The following is a 21,727-nucleotide window of genomic DNA, read 5'->3' as shown; positions in this document are numbered from 1 at the left end:
GCCCTTGGCAGTTAGTTCCCCAACGGAAATGAAAACATGTTCTTCGTGGAGGGCACGCACGATCTGCTGACGTGACATCACTAACGTGATGAACGTTATGATGTTGACCGTTTAACATGCTTGAACCGGGGTGGGCCTTCGTAAGAGGACATACCAGGCAGTAACAGAGCAAGAGCAAGAATTAATTTTTAATAATTACCGGGCCATCTGCTGGAGGAGAAAGAGCGCATAGACCCGGCCCTGTGAAATAAGTGCCGGTGCTGAGCACCGGAAAGCACCGGCACAAATTAAGCCCTGCAGTTACGTCACGTCACCATAACCATTTAGACAGTAAGTGTACTGTTTACACATCAGTGAGTCAGTCACCAACCAGCTCGACGGTAACAGAACTGAAATAAAAACGAAGTGACCGCAGCACAGCACACGCTCTCTGTGCCACTGCCACGCACAACTCATCATAAATAAATAAATTACTGACGGCAGGTGCACTTAATGCAGGTGACGGTAGACCCGGCCCTAATAATTAGGTGCCGATGCTAAGCACCGGCAGGCTCCGGCTCAAATTAAGCCCTGGGTAGTACTGTCTTCAATTAGCGTTTGGGTGTAAACTGATGGTATATCATGGTTGAAAAACATGGCGTAAATTACTTCACAACAGAAGTGTATCCAATATACTACTTTTATTTTTTTTCCCAAACAAAATTTATGTGCCAAGCAAGCAGAACTGGTCTGTGGGGTAAACCATTAAAAATGCAATAGATCTCGCCTTTCATTAAGTTAAAGCCATTTGCTTTGCTTTACAATACCATTAACAAAGAAGCAAATGGCTTTAACTTAATTAAATGCAAGACCTATTGCATTTTCAATGCTTATTTGAAAAGGCTGTTTTGTCTATTAGTAAAGATGTCCTTTTGATTGCTTTACTGGCTACAGTTTTGAAGCCAGAATAGGTGGGAAGGGTAAGTCAGGCATCCTCTAGCTGCAATGCCGCGAGGGATTCCTTCAGAGCTCTGAATGTTGAATGATTTAGTCTGGCTTGAGTTTCAGTTTCCACCCAACAGTGATGCACAAGGGTTTTGTCCTCTTTGTCCCTTCTTCTCCAGTAGTACTTGACTAGTGCCACTTGTCTATCAGAAGTCTGTTTTTTTAGTCCATACTCTAATCGTATTTGGGATTGTGAAATGTGTCGGGGGATCGAAAACAGGTTCTTAAAAAAGGTTGATTGTACTGTGTTTAAAAAAGGTGACATCTTTAAGGTTTAACATTTCTGAGCCATATGAGATAAAAGGTAATCATTTTGCTGCAATTACTTTTAGTAAGTGTCCTGTAGAACAACCTGTAAGTTTATTTCTTAAAGCTTTGAAGGCGAACTGCAGCTGTTTGGCTTTAGTACGTCCTTGTGCTAGTTGTAGTTTAAAATTAAGGTTGCGGTCTATTTGAAAACCTAGATATTTGTATGAGTCAACCCGGGTCAAAGGTTGGTCGTCCAGGTACCAGAGAAATTTGCGATTTGCCATTGTTTTGAGCTGTCTGGCAAAGCACAACAAGGAGAGGGGCTCATAAAATCCAAAGAGATGGAGCACCAGAAACAGTATTAGTTAAAAAGAATTTACCTATAGGATTCTCAAATACATATACTCATTCACATCACACATTCAAATATTAAACTGCTGTAGCAACTCCAAAGGTCAAAACTGTAAGGATATGACAAAGTTTATTCTTTACAGAGCATATAATATTAAAAATGATCAATTGATCATGGTCAGTGAATTTCACTTTAAAAAATAGTGTGAAAAGCACAATTATAAAACAATAAAAAATCAACAATTCACTAAGAGATTGAAAAATAGCAGCAAATTTCACACAATATAACAATGTACTATACGGAAGGAAAACTACAACAGGCCACAACAAAGTACCCTTACTGCATTAATCGGTTTATCACTAGGAACATTACATGGGACAAGTTATCTGTCGCTATGCCAAGTGTCCTGTTACAGATTTAACTGGTGTGTTTGCGTCGACGCGTTTCGGAGTTTATGGTTATCTTCAAAACTACCCACGTACAGGCATGCCAGACTTGGTGCACTAGTTGCACCCATGCTGGTACCCTTACATTCGAAATAGAGATCTTCTTTGAACAAAAATAGGTTATTTTGCATCTATTTGCAATATGGGTCCAGATCTCAAGAAATTTAGGATCATCTGTTGAGAGGCCTGGCTCATTCCTTATTTGTAATCCAATAGGGATTACACCGGCCCTAAGGCTAAGGCTATCAATGTTATTAGTAAACTTCTAACACCAGAAAATGTGAAAGGTGCAAATAAGGACTTTATCATTAAATGTATGTCTCTGGTCTTGAAAAATAACCTATTTTTGTTCAAAGAAGATCTCTATTTTCAATGTAAGGGTACCAGCATGGGTGCAACTTGTGCGCCAAGTTTGGCATGCCTGTATGTGTGTAGTTTTGAAGATAAGCATGTCTACAATAAAGCAGCGCCATTTTATTAAAACCTCTTTATGTGGCGCCGCTTCATTGATGACATCTACTTCATATGGGAAGTTGAGGAAGAAGGCCTCAAGGAATTTTTAGAATGGCTAAACTTGGGAGATCCTAACCTCAGGTTCACTGCACAATATGATAAATCAGCAGTGAATTTTCTTGATATTACTATTAAGAACACATCTGGAGTTCTATCTGTTGAATTATTTACCAAACCAACAGATAGGAATGCCTTGTTGGAGTACAGAAGTTATCATCCTCAAGGTAAACTACTAGATCGCGGTTACCCTAAAAAGTTAATCAAGCACGCATTTAAACGTGCAAAAATTTACAACCGTGAGAGTTTGTTGGATCAAGATCAGGGTAACAAGAAGGACAAGAAGGCCACATCAGATAACCGTCTAGTTTTTGTTACACAATACTCAAGTATCAGTAACAGATTGAAAAATGTAGTGAACTCCAATTGGAGCATTTTTAATGAAGGTCATGAGGTTAAATTAGCTAAACCATTGTTCGCCTTCAAGCGTAATGATAACATCAGGAAAGGTCTAGTAAATGCCTATAGACCTAGTAAGCCCGAGATTCAGGCTAATCTGCATATGACAAAAATAATAGGAAATTTTAAATGTGGAACCTGCAGGGTGTGTGAACACTGCATGATCACTAAACATGTAACTCATAACAATTTCACAATGACATCAAAAAGCTTCAATAATTGCAGGAGCAGCAATGTGGTATACTTCCTGCGCTGTCCCTGTGGACTAGCATACGTTGTTGAGACAAGGAGAGAATTGAGACAACACATGCTAGAACATAAATCGGCTATCAAGACCAATAAGATTAATGCTCCATTAGTGGAGCATTATCCGAAAGCTGGACATAAACATTCAGAAATAAAGTGGTTCATAATTGAAAAAATTACCTATAACATCAGGGGAGGTAATAGCGATATCAAAAGGAAGAACAGGGAACAATGGTATATCTCCATCCTCAACACAGTGACACAGGGCCTCAATTCTAAGGAGGATTGGATGAGAATAACTGCATACATTTGAGAGTTATAAGTATACTTTTGTTACTGAATTCGGGTACTGCTATCATTAGTTTAGAGGTTCTGAATGGAGGCAGATGATTGCATGTTGTAGTAAGGGTATTATGGTTATATCATAACCTATGTGTACATAATGAGGAACAGAAGGGCACATCTTTAGATGACACTATATAGCTCCTTCATCTGATAGATGGACTAGAGATGTACTTGAGAAATGATCGTTGTTTTAATACTATATATACATGAAAAATGATATTTATTTACATTTTCTAAATATCAGTTATGGGGCAATAATATTGTAACCCCTGTCCCACTAGTGATTATTAGTTGGAATATGACAGAATATGAGTGTATTGTTGAGGGTATAGATTAGAAAGAATACTTATGAATACTCAGGAAATACGTCTAACGGGGCAATGTGATTGGAACTTTGGTTCCATTAGGGATCAGCAGTTGTAGCATGAGAAACTATGGGTGTATTATTCACCCAAGTAGGGTTTTGTGTATGGTTGCGGAAATAAAATGTCTGCTTGGATATAGCTTTCATTGCTTAAGCATGAGATAGGTGTGTGGCGGACAATCCAAAGTAAATGTGCCTAATAAAGTTTTATTAAGTAGGCAATTGTTCTCTTCACTCAGGCAAGAAAGGAAAGAAAAGTATTTGTTCCCCTTTAAAATTACAACGGGGATACAAAACGTCATGATATCATGACACATGTATAAAAACCGGAAGAGAATGGGGCGTCTGTTTTCATGGCGGCGGACTAATACACGAAAACGGTACGGCCACCCTGATAGTGCCGGATGTGAGGAGCAATACAGGTGAGCACACACTAGATACCTGGCTTCTTGCTTTGAAATTGCGAGCATAGTTGTAGTCTCCGGTAACAAGCCGTGGTAGTTTTACCGTTTTAAATATCCTTTTGGTATCACTTTTTTGACCGATTAGCAATTCTTAAAATATATAACCAGGGTTGCGTTTATATCGTAACTTGGTATCGCGCACCCCTTGTTAACCATTATGTACGAGTCCTGATAACATTCAGCATTAAGTTTAGTATGCGTATTGACTTTAGCTAAACAGCATTTTTGAAAAGGGTTGGGTTGGATCCAAGTGAGTGATCCGAGCACACTACGTTGCGGGATACATAGGTCCGTTTTGGTGCGTCCATTAGGGCGCTTGGGCGTTGCCCTGCCAATTTGAGCCACTCGCGACTGAGTTGACTTGACTCACTCACATCATTTATTAGGGCTCGCCTGCTGTGCGCATGTGCACAGCTGGCGAAGCTCTATAGGGGCTTAAACAACGTTTAACCAAGCACGATTCCACTGGCGATTCCACGAAGTGCATTGCTTTTTAGGTCATTGCGCAAGCGCAAGCCCTAAAAAGCGCGTGCACAATGCCACCAGCCGCCTGCCTGCCTGTCTCGCATTACCACATCAAAGGCAGCCCAGCCCCCTCCCACAAGCTTGTCAGCGTGTGCTCTGCCTCAGGCCGGCATTTCTCCTCCCCATATTATTCACTGCATGGCCTGCTGCTCCCCATGCGTCTCGGCACCCTTCCTCCCTTGTAATTATTTACTTCACTTTTGGCCGTGACTCGCATCCCAGCGCAGCAAAGGCATCTCAAGTAACCGGACGTCTTTGCTGCTTTTAAACTTGTTTCACTTACACTTCTTTTCACTTGTGTCTTTTTATTCATGCTCCTCCCGTTTAATCCTCCCCCCTGTTTCTACATTCACCTGTCGCATTTTAGGCATCCCCCTTATCGTCTTCTCATTCAGTTATACAGAGTCTTTCGTGCTTTCTAATTTACTGCAATTTCTATTCTAGACATTATTACTTTCGTCCTGTTCTTAGCTCCTGCTGCCCAGTCCCGTTCAATTTATCCATTGTGTTTACCCTCTTTGTTTATGCTGCGGTCAACGGCGATTTCAAGAACCTCAAATACTGTGATGATTTACTTTAATTTCGGAGAACGTTAATTATACAGGGGCGGCTGGTGACATTTGAAAGTGGTGCGGCGTAAACTAATTTGCATATTGGACCGCAGGGAGCGAGCCCGAACCACCTTGCATCCATCCGTACATCATTCATGACCTGGCTGTTCGAGCAGTAGCGGCCCCCTTCCCCCAAGCGCCTTGAGACCCTTCCGGGTGAGTAGCGCGCTATACAAGTGTCTTGATTGATTGATTGATTGATACATCATTCATGCATCCACCCATCCATCCACCCACCCACCCATCCTGCATCCATACATCATTCATTCATGCATCCACCCATCCATCCATCATGCATACATCCATCATGCATGCATCCATGCATCCATCCATACATCATTCATGCATCCACCCATCCATCCATCCACCCACCCACCCATCCTGCATCCATACATCATTCATTCATGCATCCACCCATCATCCATGCATCCATCCATACATCATTCATGCATCCACCCATCCATCCACCCACCCATCCTGCATCCATACATCATTCATTCATGCATCCACCCATCCATCCATCATGCAACCTCCCATCATCCATGCATCCATCCATACATCATTCATGCATCCACCCATCCATCCACCCACCCACCCACCCATCCTGCATCCATACATCATTCATTCATGCATCCACCCATCCATCCATCATGCATCCACTCATCATGCATGCATCCATCCATACATCATTCATGCATCCACCCACCCACCCATCCTGCATCCATACATCATTCATTCAGGCATCCACCCATCCATCCACCCACCCATCTAACCTGCATCCATCATTCATGCATCCATCCATGCACCCATCCACCCACCCATCCACCCATCCAAAGTTCATTCACACTCAGCTGGTATATTATGGTCTCTGGCAGGTTTCCCTTAGACACAGATAAAGCACAAGAGTTGCTACACAAAACAGACACACATAGTCATACATGTGTACACAGTACACACATAACACACAGCACAGGCAGCAGCAATGCACAAACTAGAATATGTATAGTATAGGCTACTTCACTACAAGCGTTCCTCATACAGACACAATAATGCCAAACCCCTGGTTAGTCTTAAACTAACAGCTAACCTGGTTTTGCAAGGAGGACCCCCGACCTGCATTTTAGTCGAGAAAATAGAAAAAAGTTGAGGAATATCAGCTGTTTAGGGAAAAATCACCAATTTCTCTACTAAAGAGACATCTGACATTTATAACTAAAAGTGAAGAAATGGGCGGAAGGCACAAAGTGAAAGTAAGTAGGCATGTCGTGAGAGAAGTGATGTATGCAGACAGTGACAGCATGGTGTTGTCAGTGAGACGTGCATCTCGTGAGGAGAAGGCACAAAGTGAGGAGGGAAAGATTTGGAGGTAGTACCTGAGAGCAGTGCTTGTAGTAAGTGACTCAAATGTGCTGACAGACTGTTGTTACCGTGAGAAATGGCAGGCTGCAGGCAGACAGTTCCCTCCGGAGAGACGGTGCTCGGGTGCTCACATTAGATGCAGACTGCCGTCGGTGACTCTGCTAACCTAAGGGGGTACGGGGTGAGTAGGGTAGGGTTGCGCTGAGGCTCGAGGGAGTCGGGTGGGGGCCGACAGGAGTTTAAAAATAAATAAAAAACTTACCGGTTCCGCGCTGCCTCTGACTGCTCCGAGGTCCGGACTCCCGTTGGCGCCTACAGGAACAGCTGTGTCTCCGTCACTACTACTGGCAACACCTCAGACCAATCCGATTGATTTAGGGCAGTGTTACGCTCTGCCCATTTGGAGACCGAGGTGCTCAACCCTCGCTCTCCTAATGGGCATGCGCCAGCAGAACAGACACTAGTGCTCATGCGTGGGCACGGAGGAAAATGCGACCTCCGTCCCCACTCATGCGCACTTGTGCTCAGTGACGTTGTGCTCCTTCCTGCTGCCCCTGGTGACAATCATGTCATTCAACATGACGTCGGACCGCCCACCCCTTCAGACTCTGAAGGGGTGGGCAGTCCGACGTCATGTTGACTGACATGATTGTCAGTTCAACCTCGGCGTCTTTGAACTTGAGTAACCTGAGAGTTACTTAAGTTCAAAGACGCCGAGGGAGCTGCGTGTGCAGGCGGCTTGTGGGGCAACGCCCCAGCGCCCTTAATGGACGCACCGCCACTGTAATTATACAGTTGTTGAACGAAGTGTTGTTGCAGATTATAATTTGGCACATCTAGTCAACAAGTTCTAGCATGAGCACAATGATTGTATAATATAAAACAATAGATACATTATTGTGGATAGCTCTTCTGAATTCGGTGTATTTTGTTCTCTGTATTCAGTAGACTATACTCTGCTGCCTACACCCTCTCTGCATAAGAATCCATTTGCAAAACTTGCTGTTGGGCTAGTGGAAGTTTAAACCTTCGAAATGCTGCATATAGTATTATAAATGGGTAACAATGAATTATGCTAATTATTTTTGCCTATCGGTTCTGGGTGGTATCAGTTAGACTAGAGTAAAGCTCGAGTTGCCTATGATGTCATTCAGAGCGCCAGGTAAAAAACAACCCTGTAATTCCTTTGTGACACAGCAACAGTTGCTCTGTGACCCCCTGTTGTTGTGGGATAGCAGTGAATTACTGGAATTAAAATATAAGAGCCACGCCCAGTGCATAGAATTATAGATGGGTAACTGTGAGCTACGGGGAGGTCAACATCCCTGTTACCAACAGTACCCATCTGTTGTTCTATGTAAATGACAGAGGCTTGCTATGGCACAAAGCATAAAAATGTAATTATCATTGGACCTAAAATTGACATTTACGTCACAATGGATATAAAACACATCGCCAAATAGTATATTTTCTTAGATAAAACAAGCCCTCCCGTTCTCGATTTTTTTTTTTTTAATGGCTTTCCTATTTAATTTTGACTTTCTGGTACAGCTCTGTCTCCTCCCTCAATGGGAAATTAAGGAGATTTTCCAGCTTTGTTGCTGTTGTGGCTCTGTGCAGAGATGAATATGTTAATCAAAACCTTGTCATGACTCATTTTGGGATAATCCACTTGGAACATTAATTTTTACAATTGCTTTAATGTGATTCTCCTCCCAGAACTATGCTTTTAATTGAAGAATGTTCACTCCTTCCCTGTGAATATAATTTTCATGTTCACTTAAATATTTATATTAGTTTAATATACAGTGCCTGTGTGTCAGTTTATGGCTAGTTCAAATCAGGTATTATCTCGGTGCAACTGCAGCTTATTTTGGGGGGAATTTTGCAGTGAGCTGTTTATATAATGGGCTGATGTTATTTGATTGCGTCTAGTAAAATGTTTTAGCAGAAGGCCCAGGCATTTTTGTATACATAATCACTGAATTTTTTTGACGTTTTGAAGTATTGTTTTCACAACAGACCAAGCAGAGAAACAGCAGGCTAGCAAAAAAGCACTAGGAAATGTGATTCCCCCTAAAGAATGATGGCTATTGCCAGCCCTAAATACACTGAGGTAACAGGGGAGCCTTCAATGAAATGTCATGTCTCGATTAAAATACAGGCCCTACGGTGCAAATGTGAACATTTTTTTAAAGTTTGGTCTGGACTTAGTACTTTCAGACTTTAGTGGGGACAGTACTACCATCTAATTATTTCACCTCTTATTTTGCTAAAAGGCCATCGCACTTCATTATCATTAGGGTAAAGGAAATCTGAAAGCGTTACCCTTTAGCTGGCCACATGCTTATCCCATGGCTACCAACGATGATCATATAATGTACTACCTATGCTGCACCACATTCAAACGACTCATTTGCATATAAGAACATCTTAAAATAGTCCCTGGGTCCGCATTTAACCAAAGCAAATATGCTACCAGTAAAAATGAAATGAAAAAAAAAAGCAAGACCAATTTTTCACTCGATGCTTTGAACTTTTACTTACATTTAAGTGTGGGGTGGGGCACTCTTTACGGAGATGTATTAGCTAGGTTAAAACAGCGCATGTATCTTCCCCCCCTCACCCTCACCCCGTCACTCTTACACCCCCTCACCCTCACACACGCTCACTCGCCCTTACAGCCTCACACCCCTCACCCTCACAACCCTCTCACCCTCACACCCTCACCCTCACATACCACATCACTGAGGAACACCACCGCATCACTCGGGGACACCACCACATCACTCAAGGACACCACCACATCACTCGGGGACACCACCACATCAGCTAACCATTCACAAGCAATGTTTATATACCAATTGCAAATAAAAACAAATATGCAAAGCATTGTCAATTACAATGCCAGTAACTCAAACTTTAATGCTGCAAGACCTATGCACCCACCACACAGCTCCACTGATGCACCCACCACACAGCTCTGCCGAGGCACCCACCACACAGCTCCGCCGAGGCACCCACCACACAGCTCAACCGATGCACCCACCACACAGCTCTACCGATGCACCCACCACCCAGCTCCACCGATGCACCCACTAAGCTCCACCGATGCACCCACCACACAGCTCCACCGATGCACCCACCACACAGCTCCAGCGATGCACCCACCACACAGCTCCACCGATGCACCCACCACACAGATCCACCTACACAGCTCCACCGATGCACCCACCACTCAGCTCCACCGATGCACCCACCACCCAGCTCCACCGATGCACCCACCACCCAGCTCCACCGATGCACCCACCACCCAGCTCCACCGACAAAGCTCCACCGATGCACCCACCACACAGCTCCACCGATGCACCCACCACACAGCTCTGCCGAGGCACCCACCACACAGCTCCGCCGAGGCACCCACCACACAGCTCAACCGATGCACCCACCACACAGCTCTACTGATGCACCAACTAAGCTCCACCAATGCACCCACCACACAGCTCCACCAATGCACCCACTAAGCTCCACCGATGCACCCACCACACAGCTCCACCGATGCACCCACCACACAGCTCCACTGATGCACCCACCACCCAGCTCCACCGATGCACCCTCCACACAGATCCACCTACACAGCTCCACCGATGCACCCACCACCCAGCTCCACCGATGCACCCACCACCCAGCTCCACCGACACAGCTCCACCGATGCACCCACCACACAGCTCCACCGATGCACCCACCACACAGCTCCACTGATGCTCCAACTAAGCTCCACCAATGCACCCACCACACAGCTCCACCAATGCACCCACTAAGCTTCACCGATGCACCCACCACCCAGCTCCACCGATGCACCCACCACCCAGCTCCACCGACAAAGCTCCACCGATGCACCCACCACACAGCTCCACCGATGCACCCACCACACAGCTCTGCCGAGGCACCCACCACACAGCTCCGCCGAGGCACCCACCACACAGCTCAACCGATGCACCCACCACACAGCTCTACTGATGCACCAACTAAGCTCCACCGATGCACCCACCACACAGCTCCACCAATGCACCCACTAAGCTCCACCGATGCACCCACCACACAGCTCCACCGATGCACCCACCACACAGCTCCACTGATGCACCCACCACCCAGCTCCACCGATGCACCCTCCACACAGATCCACCTACACAGCTCCACCGATGCACCCACCACCCAGCTCCACCGATGCACCCACCACCCAGCTCCACCGACACAGCTCCACCGATGCACCCACCACACAGCTCCACCGATGCACCCACCACACAGCTCCACTGATGCTCCAACTAAGCTTCACCAATGCACCCACCACACAGCTCCACCAATGCACCCACTAAGCTTCACCGATGCACACACCACTCAGCTCGACCACAGCTTCACTCAGCGCAACCATAGCATCACTCAGCACCACCACAGCATCACTCAGCACCACCACAGCATCACTCAGCGCAACCCCAGCATCACTCAGCGCAACCACAGCATCACTCCGCGCAACCACAGCATCACTGGTTCAAATATGTTCTTTCAATGTTTCAAGCTGTTTTCTAGCTTTCACGCTTTATTACATATCACAAAAAAATGTTAATATTTCACTTCTGTTCTTGGATTTTCGTCACAATAAAAAACACTGAACATAATCTTCACAAAAGTTATTTACACAAGTTTAAGCTATTGCCATTACAAATTAAATAAATTATTTAAGTATTAATTATTTAAAAAAATTAAAAGCCATTGTTATTTGTAATATCAATACATCTAAGTCACGTAAATACAAAACATGTTGCATTACAAATGCTATAGTTGTCACATTTGCGAAAGTTATAACTATTGGCATTGTAAATGACAAAGCTATTAATTTAGCTATTTTAAAAAATAACACGAATAAAAAAAAATTCAATTATAAGACCAATAGCTCAAACTTTCCTAATGCGAGCCCTATTGCATTTCCAATGCTTGTTTAAATACCTGCAGCCGCCAGAGGCAGTCAGCTCAGATGGGGGCGGGGCAGCGGGAGTACAGTCCAGGGCCTGTCTCATCATGACATCGATACGGTTGGCGGAGCGCACAGCAAGAGTGCGCATGTTGTGTTTAGAGCTTAAAGAATTTTGCACCAGCCCGAACATGCGCACTAGGCTGTTCATTAGAAGAGCGAGGGTTGTTCCATGCCACTCTTCTAATGAGCAGCCTAGTGCACATGTTCGGGCTGGTCGCAAAATTCTTTAAACCCTAAACAGAACATGCGTACTACCTGAGATGCAGGCGGCACTTGCCAGGAGCGACGAGCGGCGAGACAGACACACCTCGTGTTCAGTGCGGCCGCAGCTGCTATGCACAATCATGCAGGAATGCTATGGTAATGAGAGCAGAGAGCTCTCAGCGCCTGGATCCGAGCCTTCTTCATGAGCCGTGTAGAGGTGCCAGCCAGGTAGGTTAAAAGTTCTTTGCTGTTCAAACTGAAATTGCTTGCCAACAGCTCCGCCATTCACCCAGTGCCCGCCTGTACAGGCAAAGACCATTACGAGAGAATTTGGTGGCGTCATTATGCGATCCCTGCTGAGTTTGTCCCTTGAGATACAGATGACGCCGGACAGCGGATGTCCCGTGACTGTTCCCTTGAGAAATCAGGGATTGCCGTTGGATTTCCCGTGTAATTCCCTACTTCCTTAAAATGTGATGAGCAGTCGAAACCGGTAAATGGTGCAGGTTTATTTTAGTAAGAGTGTCGTATGCTCCACTGTGTAATATTGTATGTGTGTGCGTTTCTCTGTGCGTTCTCCGGTCTGAAGTAGCCGAATGGATGGATGCTTGAATGAATAGTGCACTGATTTATTTTTGATTTTTTTCTTTTAGTTGGGAGCAGAACTAATTTTAGGTTAAACGAGTTTTTTAAGAACGTGAAGTAGGAAATGGTGTATTTGTGGAGGAGATTATAGGAGAGTTAATAAGGGGTGCCCATCACAACAAAAGACAGCGTGCGTGCGTGTACAAACCCGCTTATGGTGTCAGTAGTGTTACATCTGTTACTGCGAAAACAATCCGAAAGTGTTTTGTTTAAATTCAGGCAATGAAATGGGTTACAGGTAAAAGGTTACAGGTACTTGGAACGTATACAGATGAGGGAACCCGGTCACTTATAAAAACACGCATTAAATGAAGAATGCAGCAGCATGAACCAGAAAAAGTACGAGGGAAGTAAAGGGGCGCGTGAGAGCAGACGACGGAAAAAATGTGCCTGATGCAGAGCCCTGCAGGTTGCCGTTTTGATTCATGCAAGGCCTAAGATAGTATTCCACCTTCCAGAGGTCGATACATGAGAACCACTCTTAAAGGATATGGTAACATGGGTTATTTACAGTGCTCAGAAATTGAAATATTCACGGAACATTTTCAATGTTATTTATTTATAAAAAAAATACATGGCAGCAAGTGCTCTATATTGTTTTACAGTGATTTGCACATCGCCATATTTCCATCAAACTGGCCTCAGAGCACTGTCAGAGTTTGAATGCCTTACAGCCTGCATATGTTGATTCGTTCTCCATACGCCCTACCAGTTTCAAATTCCACCAGCCGCCACTGTGAAAGAATGCTGTTCATAAATGTTTGAGGAGTGGACAGCTTAACAGCTCAGTAGGAGATTAGGTTTAAGAATAACATGCCGTATAATGAATTCTGTTACGAAAATTAGGTTGCTAAATTTTGGAATATAAACACCCTAAGAACTGCTATATGAATATGCATTGGTCTCTAGTATATAGAACATTAATTAGGTGTTTTTTAAATTTATTCCCACATTCAGCCCTAGATTTGGAATAAATACTGCCCAGATTCGGGCCCTTTACAGATGTTATACTGCTAATACCGCTCAGACTGTTACTCTGTTCAGCTATCTGTGAGGTAAGCGGAGGGTGACGTTAATTGCAATGATGGATTTTTTTGAATTCTCATGCTTTGTATATAAATATATATCTAGAAATATATACATGTATGGTTATGTATATATATATATATATATGCCTTAGGTAATAACACCGACAGGAACCAGCTGCACAAATATAGAACGAAACAGCTGTGAGAAGATATATATATATATATATTCACTGAAAAAACCATAGGTTTCACACCAGTTATAGTTAGGAATTAGCATTTAAAAAACCTATTAAATTCACTGAAAAAACCATAGGTTTCACACCAGTTATAGTTAGCTGGAAATTTTACTGATATAAAACCATTGAAATTCCCACGTTATAGTTAGTCGGACTCACTATAACTTGCGCGTGCAATGCACTGCTGATGACGTCACATATTACATCACTCATGACATGGTCAGTGACATCACTCATGACATCACTGATAACACCATCCTTGTGACACAGTGACAGACCTCCTCTCAGTGTAAAGTAACCCTTGAGACACATATTCAAAAATAGAAACTGAAATTTTTAAAAAATGGACATACCTATATCAGTTACAACAAGCAATTCTGTACTTCCACTATCTATATACTCATCCACTCATTCACCAACAGTTCTATATAGTCACTCATACATATACTCACTCATCATATGAAGAGATACACCTATACATTCTGTTACACACCGACATTCATCCAAAAGTTACTCACACACATATTCACACGTGCAAATAAACTATTGAACAACCATTTATTTGAAAATAGAGTTATACACACACTTCCACCTTACTTCTATTGAAAATTACACATATTTATTCTCTTAAACAATCACTTATAGAAACACATACTTATTTAAACAGGAAATCTTACAATCTCTTACTCTCACATATACTCACTTATATACATCAATATTCATATATACTAGATTAAAACATATGTAGTTACTGATAAAGACACTAGTGAGACAGTCATTCACTCACTAACAAACACATATAGACACTCATCCACCCATACAGTCCTGTACATATGCTGTCTTCAAAACACATACAAACAAAGAGTCAGTCACTCATGCATCTATGTGCTAAGTAATACCTCCACCAAACCATATAGACACTCATACTAATACTAATAAAAATATCAAATAACCCATATACATACGCATGTAGCTACTTATCAACACATGTAGCCACTTATACACAAAGTGAAACACTAATATATGTATTTAAATATTTAAACATAACTCACTAATATTTATTTTTCAGAAAGACACATATTCACTGGATGGTGTCATCAGTGATGTCATGAGTGATGTCACTGACCATGTCATGAGTGATGTAATATGTGACGTCATCAGCAGTGCATTGCACGCGCAAGTTATAGTGAGTCCGACTAACTATAACGTGGGAATTTCAATGGTTTTATATCAGTAAAATTTCCAGCTAACTATAACTGGTGTGAAACCTATGGTTTTTTCAGTGAATTTGATAGGTTTTTTAAATGCTAATTCCTAACTATAACTGGTGTGAAACCTATGGTTTTTTCAGTGAATTTCAAAGGTTTTTTAAATGCTAATTCCTAACTATAACTGGTGTGAAACCTATGGTTTTTTCATTGTATTTCATAGGTTTTTTAAATGCTAATTCCTTTGTATATCGAGTTTCTAACCTTTTTTTTTTTTACAATTTGCTGTTTTTTTTAAGTATTCATTTTTTTTATAATTTTTTTTTTTTGCGCTCTGGGTGCGCGCTCCGGGAAGCTTTCAGCTAAGCTCTCCTGTAAGCTTCTCCGAGAGCTCATCTGAAAGCGCACCCAGAGCGCAACTGTCGTTCGTGAAAAAAAAATATGAATGAAAAGTTAATAATAATGCAAAACATTTCGTACCATACAAATAAAATTTGTTTTTTTTAATATGGAAAATGATTATGCATTTCTATTAAAGATTGATGACGTCACTTCGGCGCGCAACGTACGTGCCCTCGGAAGCGCATACGTGCGCGGCGCCTAAACGCACGCAAAAGCGCCTACGATCGCGCCACGTGTGCGCCCCGGAAGCGCCTACGATCGCGCTGCGTAAACGCACCCGGAAGTGCACCCGAGCGCGCATCGTAAGCGCGTCAGGTCATGTGACCCTAAAATAACACTTTTCATTGGTTGCTAACAGTTTTTTTTTACAATGAATGAAATCCCCACCCATTTCCTTCACTTCTTCTTTCACTTTTGTGACTGAAAGACCTGCCTTTTTTGCTGCTCCATATTCCTGGATTCATCATGGCTGCCAGATCATCCAGCAGTGAAGATGACTTCATTGATGAAGAGCCACCTACCCCAAAGGTGAAGGGACATTTCATCTGGAAATTCTTTAAATTTCCAGCAGACCAGAAGAAGGTGAATGCACCAAAAGTAGAGTGCAGGATCTGCAAAAAGGTCCTGTCACGGGGTAACCCCCAAAAAAAATACTCTTTTGGCAACTTCACCATGATTCGCCATGTGGAGACCAGGCACCCCCAGAATTTTGCCCGAGAAAGTGTCAGGGCTCTGGCACAGGAGGTTCCCAGAGGTGGGGCCTCTACATCAACAGGAGGAGCAACTTCTTCTGGAAGAGAACAATCTCAGGGGCAGGTAGCAAACATCCAACCTGCATTCAACCATGGGGTCGTCAGATGCAGATACTGCAATCAACTCCTCACCTATGGGGAGCAAAGTGTCCTGCTCATGGTTCGGGCATTAGAGAACCATCACTGCCCTTCCCACCCCTAATTTTTTTCTTTTCTTTTTGCTCCTGTTGAGCAGTTTCTATTCCCTGTTTTTGTTCCTCTTCAGTTAAAAGAAGAAAACCAAAAGTTCTTTTCAGAACTACCTCCAATTCTCATCAAAGAGCTATAATCTTAAAAAATGAAGAGTAAGTGAAATATAGTGCATTGATAATTGAAAGGAGAATGAGTAAGAAAGAACAGAAAGGTATGAGAGGTGAAAGGAAGTGAAGTAGGAGGACTGAAAGAAGGTGAGTGTTAGAAAAGAAATTTATGACACAGTGAATAAACTGGAGGCCTCATTTCTGAAAAGTGACGCATCGCTACGTGAAAATAGCGATGCGTCACTTATCTGGACGCACTCCTTATGACATTCCACATATGTCATATTTAATATATGACTAATCAATTCGCAAGGAGTTACAGATATGTCAGTATTTCTGACATATCTCTAAACACAAAAGTAACGCATTGCAGGAGTGCGTCACAAAAGTGACGCAACTCCAGTAATGTGTCCTTTCACATGGAAAAAGCACCATGTGAAAGGTTTGCTGTGAAGCAGGCGCAAGATTTTGGCGCAACTGCATCCTAAAAGTGACGCACTGCGTCATTATTACCAAGCTTTTTGCAAGGAACACCCCCTCTGCATGCATTATACCTGACACTATTTTTTAAAAAGTGACGCATCTAGGTACATGGGTCACTTTTTAAAACTCTGCGCCATATTGTATCTGCATCAGGTATAATGTATGCAGAGGGGGCAATCCCTCGCAAAAAGCTTGGTAATAACAACGTACTGAAATCTATGAGATTTCCATGCGTCACTTTTAGGATGCTATTGCGTCAAAATTTTGCGCCGGCCTCGCATCACTTTTATGTTTACACATATGTCAGAAATACTGACGTATCTGTAACTCCTTGCAACATGATTCGTCATACATTAAATATGACACATCTGGAATGTCATAAGGACTGTGTACAGAAAAGTGACGCATCACACCAGCAGTGTAATAAAATGTGCCTCGTTGCACTATATTTAAAGGATGCAACAGCATCCTAAAAGTGACGCAGTGAAATCTCAAACATTTCACTGCGTCGCTATTACAAAGCTTTTTGTGGGGGAACACCCCCTCTGCATGCATTATACCTCACGCAGATATAATGTGGCGCTTGATTTTAAAAAGTGACCCATCTACCTAGATACCTCACTTTTTAAATATAACGCAACGCAACACATTTTTTTACACTACTGGTGCAATGCGTCACTTTTCTGTGCGCACTCCTTATGACATTCCAAGTAACGCATTGCTGGAGTGCGTCACAAAAGTGACGCAACTCCAGTAATGTGTCCTTTCAAATGGGGAAAGCAGCATATGAAAGGTCTTGCCTCAGTCTAACACCTGCTGTAAAGCAGGCACAAGATTTTGACGCAACAGCATCCTAAAACTGACGCAGTGAAATCTCAAAGATTTCACTGCGTCGCTATTACAAAGCTTTTTGCGGGAGAACACCCCCTCTGCATACATTATACCTGACGCTATTTTTAAAAAGTGACGCATCTAGGTACATGGGTCACTTTTTAAAACTCTGCGCCATATTGTATCTGCAACATGATTCGTCATACATTAAATATGACACATCTGGAACGTCATAAGGAGTGCGCACAGAAAAGTGACGCATAACACCAGCAGTGTAATAAAATGTACCTCGTTGCACTATATTTAAAAAGTGACGCATCTAGATAGATGCGTCACTTTTTAAATATTGCATAACAATGCGCATTTTTTTACACCGCTGATGCGTCACAAAAATTGACGCACAGGAAGCGCAAAACTAACAGCGCAAGGCCTTCATAAATATAGTCCTGGATTTAGGGGGTCAGAGGGGGTCTACTCTTCCCCCTTATGATCCAATCAGCTTCCTGCGCGCAAGTCGCGTGTCGCGCCTGGAGCGCACTCCCGTGCGCGCACGGGAGAGCGCATATCCCCGCGCAAAACGAAAAAAAAATTTTAATGCCCTGCAGGACCCTATTTTAGTCCCTACATCAAACCTAGGGGGTCAGAGGGGGTCTACTCTTCCCCCTTATGGTCATTTGCCCCTTTTTTTTTCAAACCCCTTGTGTCTCGATTTTACCGAGACACAAGATGGCGGCCGCTCCGCACTGTTTAGAATGTTTACAGACAACTGAGATCCAATCAGCTTCCTGCGCGCAAGTCGCGTGTCGCGCCTGGAGCGCACTCCCGTGCGCGCACGGGAGCGCGGCTATAGATATATATATTTTTTTGAACCTAAATTACTCAAAATCCACTGGAGCACATATCTTGAGACATAGCAAAGGCACATCGGGCTACCAGTCCCTACAATTTTGCCAAGTTTGGTGGAAATCCATTCAGCCGTTCGGGCTAAAAGTGAAATCGACCGCCCTATGGAAATTAACATGGGGAAAACGCGTTTTGGGACCCCCCTTTTATCTCGGCCCCCGCTTGACGAATCCCCCCCAAACTTTCAGGGAAGGACCGGACCGCCATGAGACCATTTTCCTGAAAATTTCAGGCAGATTCGTCAACCGGCGCCAAAGTTATTCAAAATAGAATGTTGAGATTTAACATTGAAAATTATCCTAACTATAACTACCTACTGGCGACCGCCAGTAGGTTATATATATATATATATATATATATATATGTGTGTGTGTGTATATATATATATATGTTTTTTTAAATAAAAAGACTGCCACTTGAAATGTAATCCAATTAAGGACAAGGTGAGAACTGATTCCATCAGTTAGAATATATTGTACTATATGTTCACTGAAGTAGGTGTTAAACATTGAGATAGAGAGAGCACACTTTTTGCTTTATATTATTATCCCATAGGATCTGTAAGAAATAGGCAGACATTTGGAACACAGTCAAAATAAAATAGTACGAGGATCAGATATCAGGCTCCGTCTCCAATATATTGTACCAAGGAAAAGATATGTACTAAGATAATATATGGGACAATATAGTCATGTACAAAAAAGACCCCAAGATAGTGTTTTCTAATGGATAAAAGACACCTCTACATCAAATAGGGTCTAATAAGATACATCTGTCTAGATAAAATTGAATATGGTTGCATGTTGGTTGTTTGAGTATAAAAGGTTTTGGATTGAAAAGTCTGGAGCATCTCCAAATGTAATGGATTGGGAATAGCTAGGCCTGGGATGTGAAATGTTTTCAAAATGTATTTTAGGAACATGGTTTGTTTATAACCAATAAATATAAAAGAATGTTAAGCATTGTATTTAAATAATGTATTATATCATATGTCAGTGCATAATCTAATTGATACATGTTAGACGGACCGGGAGGGTCGGCCGAGGTACGGGGAGAGGTCTCCAGGGAGAGCCGTCTCCAACGACTGTACAGATGAATAACTTCCCCCCCACAGACGGACACCACACAAGACTGAAGGTTAACGAGACTTTATATGCAATTCTTAGGTTACGATGATATGGTACAAGGAGGTCTGGACTCAGGGGTCCCCTCTAGCTTAGTCTTTGGTTGAGGAAAAGGGTAGCGGGACAGTCTTTAGTTACCGGTGAGTCCAAAAATAGCTCTCAATCCTTGAGCTCGGCGTTCTTGATGATCGGGCCGTGGAGGAGCCAAGCAGGTCCCGAGATGGTCGGATGAAAGATGACGGTCCGCGGCGGAGCCTGCAGGTCCCGATGAAGATGACGGTTACAACGGTCCGCGGCCACGCCAGCAGATCCGGACGACGATGAAGGATGAAGGTTACGACGGCTGTGGCAGCGCCAACAGGCAGGATGATGGTGCACAGGACAGAGCTACGGCAGCGCCAGTAGTCTGTTCAGGATGAGTTCCTCTTTACGTCTCTCGACTCCAAGATACAACTGCCTTCCTGCTCTGGAGCTGCCCCAGTTATAGGGCTGGCGTGCTTTGATGTCCGGACCCTCGCACTTGGAGGTCGGGGGTCCGGGATGCGGGATTCCAGACACCCAGCAGGGGGGTGGAGCCAGCGCCCGGGGAGGCGATGGGCGAGCGGCACTTGGCGGGGGGAGCCATCGACACCTCTTTCTCCCATTGACTTGCCAAGTAGCCCGCTCACCTCCTGGGTGGATGGTGGTGCCGAGATGTCTGAGGCCGGGCCAGGCCCAGGGTCGGGGTCGATCGGGGGCCAGGCGACCTCGTGGTGAAGTGTCCAAGATGGCGGTTCAGGTTGGCCGCGTGGGCCGGCAGGGGATCGGGCCCACGAGGTTAGCTTGCCTCGCAGGCAGGGGCCCTGAGAGGGCAGCAGGTGTACAATGATGATGCGTGGTACTGTCGTGGCGGCTCTCGGGCCTGGTTGGGCTGGGGGAGAGCGGCCCTTCATGTGGCCTGTCCAACATGCGTCCCCCCCAGCTGAAGGCGGGGAGAGTTACCCATCTTCCTGGGGACTCTCGTCGTCGAGGCGGAAAAACCGGGACAGGCCGTCTGCGTTGGCGTGGTCTGGTCCTGGCCGGTGTTCGACTGTGAAGTCCATACCTTGCAGGGAGATGGACCAGCGCAGCAATTTTGGGTTTTCCCCCCGCATATGCATCAGCCACTGCAGGGGTCGGTGGTCGGTCTGCACCCGGAAGTGGGTGCCAAAAAGGTAGGGCCGGAGCTTTTTGAGGGCCCATACCACTGCGAATGCTTCTCTCTCTATGGTGCTCCAGCGTTGCTCCCGGGGTAGGAGCCTCCGGCTGATGAAGGCCACGGGTTGATCAAGGCCTTCGGTGTTCACTTGGGACAGGACCGCCCCAATGCCCTGGTCGGAGGCGTCCGTCTGGACGAGGAACTCCCGGCTGTAGTCGGGGGCCTGGAGCACAGGAGCGGAACACATGGCGGCCTTCAATTGTTCGAATGCCGTTTGACACTCTGGGGTCCAGTTCACTTTCTTTGGTTGAGTCTTTGACGTGAGTTCCGTGAGAGGCCCCACTATGGTTCCATAGTCTTTTACAAACCTTCGGTAATAGCCTGTGAGGCCCAGGAATGCTCGTACCTCGGTTTGGGTGATAGGGGGCTGCCAGTCCTGGATGGCAGCAATTTTTAGCTGTAGAGGGGCCACTAGGCCGCTTCCCACCT

General features: G+C 44.2%; 1 protein-coding gene across 6 annotated transcripts in view; it reads left to right on the top strand.

The window, feature by feature from the left end:
- LOC147705718 (sulfotransferase 1 family member D1-like) overlaps positions 1-21,727 on the top strand; it is a 190,102-nt gene that overhangs the window by 37,998 nt on the left and 130,377 nt on the right. The window contains exons 1-2 of one of the 6 annotated variants that reach the window (XM_086932147.1): positions 12,239-12,378; positions 13,753-13,850. The exons of 3 other annotated variants lie outside the window; for them this stretch is intronic. Coding sequence is in view for 1 of the 3 variants with exons in the window: in XM_086932144.1 (XP_086788270.1) it covers positions 12,353-12,378 (26 nt within the window). In the remaining 2 variants the exon portion in view is untranslated. Of the gene's footprint in view, positions 1-12,231; positions 12,379-13,752; positions 13,851-21,727 lie in introns of those variants that run through there. 2 more of the 6 variants (XM_086932146.1, XM_086932144.1) reach the window with 2 other exon arrangements.

Source organism: Lissotriton vulgaris, chromosome 7 (genome assembly GCF_964263255.1).
Source record: "Lissotriton vulgaris chromosome 7, aLisVul1.2, whole genome shotgun sequence".
Lineage (NCBI taxonomy): Eukaryota > Metazoa > Chordata > Amphibia > Caudata > Salamandridae > Lissotriton > Lissotriton vulgaris.
This window is presented reverse-complemented; position numbering and strand designations above follow the sequence as displayed.